At 42.3% G+C, this 9546-nt stretch overlaps 1 protein-coding gene across 1 annotated transcript in view; it reads right to left on the reverse strand.

Annotated features, from left to right (window-relative positions):
* Trim71 (tripartite motif containing 71) overlaps positions 1-9546 on the reverse strand; it is a 70429-nt gene that overhangs the window by 12433 nt on the left and 48450 nt on the right. The window contains exon 2 of the mRNA XM_015489626.2: positions 8795-8962. Coding sequence (XP_015345112.1) covers positions 8795-8962 — 168 coding nt within the window. The remainder of the gene's footprint in view (positions 1-8794; positions 8963-9546) is intronic.

Genomic DNA, 9546 nt, shown 5'->3' on the forward strand with positions numbered 1-9546 from the left:
AAAAAAAAAAAAAAAAAAAAAAAAAAAAAAGATGAAGGTTTTAACCTGGGTAGGTGCAATCAGTGCATGTCAGCCAATTACAGAGTTGGAGCTATTTCATATGGAGGAGTCTAAGGCCAAATCTGAGTTCTGAGAGGAAAAATTCCAGGTTCTAACTAGTAGTACCCGCTACACGGACAGTAGTGGCATGATTATTGGTATTTAAAGTTTCCTATTGGTCAGAAGGTAACAGAGAATGCAAACATCATCCAAACACTCAAAGGCTCCTATATTGGATATAAGGAACTACTACAGTCCACCCTAAATTGTTTTTGTCACATTTAATGTCTTTGAAGCTATAATTCATTCTAATATTGTCAGTGGGTTTTTCCCCCCTTGGTTACAGGAAAACAACATCTTAAATGTGATAAAATACAATTAACAATCAAAGCTGTCTTATGTAGAACTACTATTTCTAGTACCTTACAAGATATTATAAGGTACACTAAAAAATGTTACACTTAGCAGGATTGTGATGACACACACCTATAATCCCAGCTCTTCAGGAGGCTGAGGCAGGAGGATTAAGTTTGAGACAAACTCTGACAATTTAGCAAAACCCTGCCTCAAAAATAAAAACAAGGGGGCTAGGGTTGTGGCTCAGCGGTAGAGTGCTAGTCTAGCACCCGAGGCCTTGGGTTCCTTCCTCAGTATCACATAAAAATAAATAAAATAAAGGTACTGTGTCCAACTACAACTAAAAAATAATCAAAAAATAAAAAAGCATGCATGAAGCCCTGGGTTCAAGTCCCATTATCAAAGGGGGGAAAATAGTTACACCTTGAGGAAAAGTGAAAGCAGTATAATGTTCTAAAAAAGCAATTATAAAAAATGGGAGACTTCCTTAACACCCTCAAGCACAGACAGGGTGCACTACACACATCTTCCACTCTCCCTTTGTTGTTGGTATCCCTACACACTCAGCTGGGCAGATCCTCTTTACAGGACTACCTGGAATTACAATTATTTCAAAGATTCACAAAGTCTGGATTTCTTTCTAGAATGAAGATTTTTGAAGACACGCTCTTTCAGTTGTAACTCTGATTCATATATGTCAGATGCTTTTATTTATTTGTTTGTGCTGGAGATTTAGCCCAAGGATGCTTTACCAGCAAGTTACACCCCCAGCCCTTTTGTTTTCTATTCTGAGACAGGGTCTTGCTAAGTTGCTGGGACAGGCCTTGAACTTGCCGATGCTCCTGCTTCAGCTCCTGGGTCACTGGGATTACAGGCATGTGCCATAGCACTCAGCAACATGTACAATTTTAAATACCAGAAAAAAACCAGGCCCTCAATGGGGGAAACGTACCTTTAATAGATACATCCTCTCCACCCAAAAATCAAGTTATTGGAAGCTAATGGCAAACATGCAAACTAATCTTGAAGTAAGTGGATGAGGACATCAAGACTTGAGGAAAAAAGAGGTGTCTCAGACCGCTCCTGGGAGGTTAACGGCCTACATGCAGTATGGGGCTGCTAATTCGTTATAAGACAGGGGCTGGGAATACCTCAAATCTCCTGGCACCAACAAAATCACAGAAACATGATCAGTGGTGGTGTGACTCAAGTGTCCCAAAGTGATCAGAAAAAGGCAAAAAACTTCTCCCCCTCTAGGGAAGTAAGAGAGGGAGGGGAGGATAAGAGGCAAATGCTCTTTTTTAATATATTATGTTTTTAGTTATAGGTAGACACAATATCTTTATTTTATTTTAATGTGGTGCTGAGGATCAAACCCAGTGCCTCATGCATGGGAGGGGAGCACTCTACCTCTGAGCCACAACCCCAGCCCAGAAGCAAATGCTCTTGATGGAAGAAAGAAGACAGAGTTCCTGAAGTTTCCCCCCTAAACAAAAGTTGGTGGGTTTGGGAGGTAACTCAGATTAGAGCTCAGAGTTTAAGCCTCAGCAGTACAAAAATATAGAAACAAAAGTTGGTAACTGGAAATTAAAACAATACCCAGTACTGAGCCCTGATGTACTGTTCTGTGTCACAGATACTGATATGAAAAGTCTTTATGGACTCAAAACTAACTGCAGAGTTGGTCCGCCCAGAATCAATCCTTGACTTTTGGCATGGCTTCTTGCCCGTTCATTTAGAACTCTATTTAATGTCCAACATTCTCTCGGAGGCATGGATTTAAGAATAAGAACAAGGTTCCCGTGAAAGGAGGGGCAGAGAGTGCAGTACAGAAGTCTGAGTCCCTTGTACCTAAATCCCAGTCTCTGGTTAGAACCAGTCACTGGTTACCCGGGACTGTTCCTTCCCTTTCAGTTATTTGTAATCAAGAATTCTCCTTAAGACAGCATGTGAAAGCTTTTGATTAACTCGTGGTGTATCGGTTCTTCAACCATTAATTGTCATTGCTCCTCCACCACCCTTCAAGGATAAGAGGTGGAGAGAGGGAAAGGTGGGAATGCACACAAGACTCCTAAATGAGAAGGACTGACCACTGCAGTGGGTAGGAGACAGAGATGGCATAAAAGTGTAATGCTTCTACACACATGTAACCTCTGGCAATGGCAAGATATTTGATCTCTTTGCGAAACAATCAACTACACCCACATTGCATGGAACTGCTGCTTACACACAGAGCACATATTTGAGTGTGTGGGGTAGAGTAGAAGCTCAAATAGGAGCTGTTAATTTGATCTACATTTAATGCAACCTGGGATCCTGGGCAAAGCAACCGAATTTTATCCTTGCATTTCCACATCTGTAATGGGCAACGGTTGACCTACTTCTTAGAAAAATTTAGATTTGATAGACTCATAAGAGCTAGGCATTCTCTGAATTCATTGTGACAAATTTTTCTCTAGCGGCAGGCAAAAGTGTCTTCAGGGCACCTGAACTGTCAAAATGATGAAGACGGGGGATGCAGAGTAATCCAGAAGGTCTAGGTTCACTATTGCATTTATACAAGTTTAAATAACTATGTTAAGACACTCGGCTCAGTTCCTTAATTCCTTTGTGACATGGTGCGTTATCTATTACTCGTGCTCGGAAGAAAGCCAATTATGTTCACTTTCTTAACTAGGAAGGCAACATACCCAATAAATAAAATCAGAGCGACCAGGACAAGATAACTACTATAGGTTGTCTATAGTATTTACCTCACCTCTCTTACCACTAATACCAAATGAAAAGTAAATGAAGCTCCATCTTACCCAAGGCTACAAAGAATGCAAAGTAAAAGCTCCCTTACAGACGATGTGGTGCTAAAACTGGGTTTTGGTCAAAGAAGAAGTGTTAAGCCAGGACTTGTGGGAAGAGTTCTTTAAAAGGCGCAGTAGCACATGCCTGTTAATTCCACAGACTGAGGCTGAGGCTGAGGCAGGAGGATCCCAAATTCGAGGTTAGCCCCAGCAATTTAGCAAGACCCTGTCTAAAAACTTAAAAAGGCTGGAAACTGGGCGTGGTGGCACACCTGTAATCCCGGCTGCTCAGGAGGCTGAGACAGGAGGATCGTGAGTTCACAGCCAGCCTCAGCAATGGTGAGGCACTAAGCAACTCAGTGGGACCCTGTCTCTAAATAAAATACAAAATAGGGCTGGGAGGGGCTGGGGATATAGCTCAGTTGGTAGAGTGCTTGCCTCACATGCACAAGGCCCAGCACCACCCAAAAAGGTGTGGGAGGTTGAGAGGGGGGTGTGCTGGGGATGTAGCTCAGGGTTTAGTACCCCTGAGTTCAATCCCCGGCCACACACCACACACACACACACACAAAATGCTGGAGATGTAGCTCATGGTAAAGAATCCCTGGGGGCTGGGGATGTGGCTCAAGTGGTAGCACGCTCGTCTGGCATGCGTGCGGCCCGGGTTCGATCCTCAGCACCACATACCAACAAAGATGTTGTGTCTGCCAATAACTAAAAAAATAAATAAATAAATATGTTGGGGGAAAAAAAAAAAGAATCCCTGGGTTTGGGCTGGGGTTGTGACTCAGTGGTAGAGCACTTCCCTCACATTTATGAGGCACTGGGTACGATTCTCAGCACCACATATATAAAATAAAGATCCATTTAAAAAATATCTGAGTTCAATAAACCGTAACTGGCTATAAAATCCTCACTCCTCCTGCTCACCATATATAATGAATACATCTTCAGAACCTGGGACACTTCCCTCAGGGGAGACTCCCAAAGGAGCAAAGAGTTACTTCTACCTTTAACGCTTTAGACATTTTCCAAAGTTATGAGATATTCAGTTATTATTTATGCAAAATAGTACAGTGGTATCATTTTAATAGTGTTACTGCTCATCTCCCCAAGTTTATAGTTAAGCAGTTCTATTATTCTGGCACAGAATACTATTTATCTGCCATATCATTTCTAAGCATTGAGTCCCCTCAAGCATTTGGAGACTAATATATACCCAACTTTAGTTTAATGCTTTCCTCTTATGTAGCCCTTTAAAGTGGCTGGGTTATATTCTGGTGTGGACTATAATTAATCTGTTCCTTCTTCCTTTTTGGGGGGGTGGGTGGGGTGGGTGGGTAACTGAGGATTTAACTCAGGGCCAATTTACCACTAAGCCACATTTCCAACCCCTTTTGAGACAGTGTCTCACTACATTGCTGAGTTGGGCCTCTGCCTCAGCCTCCCAAGCTGCTGGGATTGCAGGTGTCCTAGCTTCTATGATTACCTTATTTGGTCTAATGTCTTACTAATTCTACAGGGTTACTAGCAAAATAAAGCCTATTTCAGAGATACCTACTCTGTTTCTTAGGGTCAGTTTGTCAGTACAAATACACAGCTTTTAAATAATGCTGGTAAATGAATAGAAATGGAGAAAAATTGTGCTGTGTGAAATTACCCATACTCAGAAAAAAAATCAAGAGCCGCATGTTTTCTCTCGAGTATGGAAGCCAAAGCAAAATAAGGGAAAGATGGCAGGAAGGAGGTTGAATATGATAAAGATGTAAGACATCAGTAGAATAGAAGGAAAAGGAGGGAGGAATGAGGGGAAAGGGATAGAAATGAGGAATCAAATTATAGCTTGTTACACACATGTACAAGGGTGCCAAAGAGTTTTTCATCTGTAATAAATATGTGGAAAACAGCAATCAAAAATAAATAAGCCAAGGGGCTGGGGATAGAGCTCAACTGGTATAGTGTTTGCTTCACATGCACAAGGCCCTGGGTTCAATCCCCAGCACCAAAAAAAAAAGAGAGAGAGAGAAAGAAAGAAAGAAAAAATAATAAATAAGCCCAGTCCAGCCCAGTGGCTGGCACACGCCTGTAATCCCAGCAGCCCGGGAGGCTGAAGCAGGAGAATCACGAGTTCAAAGCCAGCCTCAGCAATGGTTAGGCACTGAGCAACTAACTCAGTGAGACCCTGTCTCTAAATAAAATGCAAAATAGGGCTGGGGATGTGGCTCAGTGCTCCCGAGTTCAATCCCCAGTACCAAAACAATAAATAAAATAAAATAAATAAGCAAAGGCATAAAAGAAATATCAGTAGAAGAGAGGAGAACAAGGGGAGGAACCAGGGGAGGGAAGGAGAAGGGGGATGGAGACTGAACCAATGTCCTTGCATACATTACTGTCAAAATGAACCCCAAATACTATTGAGCATTGTAATGCTCTTTAAAAAAAATTAAAAAGCTCCTAGGATATTGTGTGCTCAAATATATAACAATCTCACAATTACATATGATCTAAACACCAATAAAAATGTGGAAAACTTTTCCAATAAGAGCTCCTGGGGAACTAGGCATAGTGGAACATACTTGTAATCCCAGCAACTGGGGAGGCCGAGTAAGACAGGAGGATCACAGATTTAAGGCTAGCCTTGGGAAATTAGAAAAAGCAGCTCCTGGTAGCACAGGGTGTAACTGAGTACTACAGCATGTGCTAGGCATGCATGAGGCCCTGTGTTCAACCCACAGCACCAAAAATAAAAGAAACAAACTCCTGAATGACACACTTAATGAATTAATACATCAATAATACAGAGCCAATGAACAAGTCAAGATTCTTACACCAGTGACTTCTACATCAAACTTGTTAATATTCCCTGTTCCTACCATGTAATCATAATAATTCTATACTTATTTAAGCAGATTAAGCAATTTAATATAATTAGGGCTCAAATAGTATATATACACACACACCCCAAAAAAAGGCACTGTCCTCCCCCCGAAATTTCCATGTTAAAGGCTTGTATTCATTTTTTCTGTAATGTTCATGTTAGGACAGTCTGCATTCCTGCATTGCTATACTCTTACTATGAAATTATTAAATGACAGCATAAGAACAAGAGTGAGCTTTTTCGTTGTCATCTCAAAACTTCAGAGCCTGGCCCATTTTTTCCATTGCTCTGTGACCAGAAAAAGAAATACCTGCCCCTTCATACACAAATTAAACCTTTATATAAAACTGTCTTTATATTTTTATATAATTTTTACATAATGTATAAAATATATAAACTATATATGTACCAACTCCTCCCCATTCTGTCTGTCTGAAGAACAGAACGATCACCATTCTTACCAGCAGCCTGTGTACAAAACGCCTCTATATGATGAAACCTAGGCCACACCAGTCTTTCTGGGCTTGGGAATAGTTTGTTTCTATGGTGTGAGGAACAAACTGGATTTTCAGTCAATGGAATGAAGAGCTAGCATGTCCTCAACCTTGAGCAAAGGCCTGTGCAGGCAGCTCAGGAAGGAAATGAGCAGCTCCCACACCCAGGAGCCACTTATGCCACTGACACTGTTTTCCAAGAGGGCTTCTGAACTTCCAGTTGGAAGTTGGAACTGGCCAACGCACTGAGGTTCCATAAACAAATCAACCAACCAAAAGGCCTCAGACAGAAAGATGTGTCTACCACCCAGTCTTCAGATCACTTGAGTATTGGTGCTAAAGCACTGTAACCCAGAGCCAAAAGGTTCGTGTTCGTTCTCTCTCTCCCTCTCCCAAACACACACACACACACACACACACACACACACACACACACACACAGAGTCATGTGAGGACCTTCAGTGTCCCACCTCAACTCATCTGCCGTCTGGCTCTTCCACCCAAAGTGCCCCATGACCTACTACTCAAATTAATGCCAGCCACATACTATTAACTAACATTTGACCCCCATGGGCTAGGTCTAGAATGTTTTCTACTCCCACAGCAGCTTCTTAGCATGATATTTAATTTAGAAAGTTGAGCATGACAAACATCCATCTTCTGCCCCTTTTCTCAACAAAAGGTTCACCTCTGAGATTTCACCATTTTAACCACCCTTCATAAGTTTCCAACAAATCATGACACTCCTTTTTCTCCAAGAATGGCTGAGCTCACAAAATGCAGAGAGTACCAGCAGTTCTCTCACTTATGGTTCAAGGAACCCTGGAATATTTTCACAAGGACAAAAAGGGGTGAATAAAATTTTACCATTTAACAGGTGAGGACGAGACACCTATAGCCCTTGAAGCTTCCCAGGAAATGCACCATGGAGGTTAGGCACCAGAATCTAGGAGGTTCTGGTGGGGAACTGTGGACGTACTAATTGTAGTGGCTTAAAACAGAATACACACTGGGCGTGGTGGCTATAAGGAAGGAGGATGCAAGTCTGAAACCTCTCAGCAACTTAGACCCTGGTGCAAAAATTTTTAAAGGGCTAGGGTTATAAGTCAGTGGGAAAGCGCCCTGGGTTTAATTTCCAGTAGGGGGAGCGAGGGCAGAATACACAAGCTCTTCATCGTCTCTCTTTCATCTGCGTGGACACCAATACACTGTCATACAACAAAGTGACAACCTGAATAGCAACCCCTAGGCACTGTGAAGGTCTTTTTAAGGAAAACTCTGGTTTTCCTTAAAAAACGGTGACAGAATGAGTCACTCCAGAAATACAGACTCTTCAATTTCAAAACTGCAACGTCAGAAAATCTGACTCATGAGAAAAGACTGTTTCAATATCATGCAGATGAACTGATAACTGCTTATAAACTCATCGAATAAAACCTGCCCTTCTCCAGAGTATATGATCTCAATTCTTCAGCTCTTCCAAATACGGAACATATTTTCTTAAATGATTCACCTATTCAAGTCCTCCAGAAAGTAAATAATAAAAGTTTTCCATGCAATCTCTGCTAGAGCTTATTGAGCAATTTCTCTTGACTTCAGCCTTATCCTACAAGGGGAATGTATGCCATGATTTTCTGATTCTTAAAACCTTGTCACCTAGATCAGACAAGAAGATTTAAAAACAATCCAGGTACACTATTACCTAACCATTTCAAGAGACCTTTGTCAGCTCTCAATAGCACATATGCCCCTCCTTAACCCTAAAATTATAGAAATTCAACAGACAAGGGTTTTAAATAACCAAGTCTTGATCACCCAAAGACACTCTGGAAATTGTATTAAAATGCTTTGTGTTCATCACTTCTCATCTGTAAATAAGCAAATCTGTTTAGGGAGTACCCTTGCCTAAGAAGCATTAAGTGTCCAGTTTCTGCAATCCTGGTTGAAGAATGCCAATGTCTACTTGAATTTGGGGAAAATGCTGAAATTTCAGGTAACATAAAGGTATGTGATGGGGCCCATCTAGGTGTGGGGGGATCTAATAACTTGGGTCACATCCCTATCATCCTCCCAGGACAGTGCTAGGTACCCTGCATGGATGACACATGCGCTCCTTGTGGTCATTATTCCACGTGCCCCCACATCCCAGTCTGCCCAACTGTCTCCACATGCCGACTGACAAGTAGAGGGAAAGGTTCCCGGTAGGATCAGTGAAAGGTACGGAGGCTGACCTGGATTGCCTGGCGTCCCTGCTGGGCATCTGCCAGCAGCTGGATGGTGAGTGCCCTTGAGTCCTGCAGCGCCTCCTGGAGGTAGATGAAGCTGTGGCCACCGTGTCGGCCCATTGTGCACTCCCGACAGATGGGCACAGAGCAAGTGTCACAGTATAGGTGCAGCACCTGGGGACCAGAGAGAGGACATATGAGAGGTGCAGGGTGCAAGAGAGGAGAAAGCAACAGTGGTACCCTGGGTCCCAGAACCCAAAGGACCCTCTTCCCAACAAGCAGGCACCCTCCTACAGGTGCTTCCCTCTCGTTCTGCCCAAAAGCTAGCGGGGTAGCCCACCTTGGGTTGCAGGTTCAGTCATACCCCAAAAATTTTGGCCATAATCATAACTGAAATACTTCGACAAAGATGCAGATGGAAACAAAACAACTCTCCAGGCATGACGGATTTCCCGGCAACTCAGCTTAACCATCCAGATACGTCGTAAAACTATGTCCCCTGATTGTAAGAATATCAAAAGTTTCTGTGGCACTCCAGTCACTGGGTGTGTGTTAAACATACCCAATGGTCAAGAGCCAGTTGATGAGGAGGAGGAGGAGGACAAGGTAAATATGGGACTATAGCTCAGCGATAGATCTCTTGCCTTGCATTCCTGAGGCACTGGGTTCGAAACTCGGCACCACATAAAAATAAATGAAGATAGATACTGTGTCCATCTACAAGATATATTTTATATATATATATATATATATATATA

Source organism: Marmota marmota, unplaced genomic scaffold (genome assembly GCF_001458135.2).
Source record: "Marmota marmota marmota unplaced genomic scaffold, marMar, whole genome shotgun sequence".
Classification (NCBI taxonomy): Eukaryota; Metazoa; Chordata; class Mammalia; order Rodentia; family Sciuridae; genus Marmota; species Marmota marmota.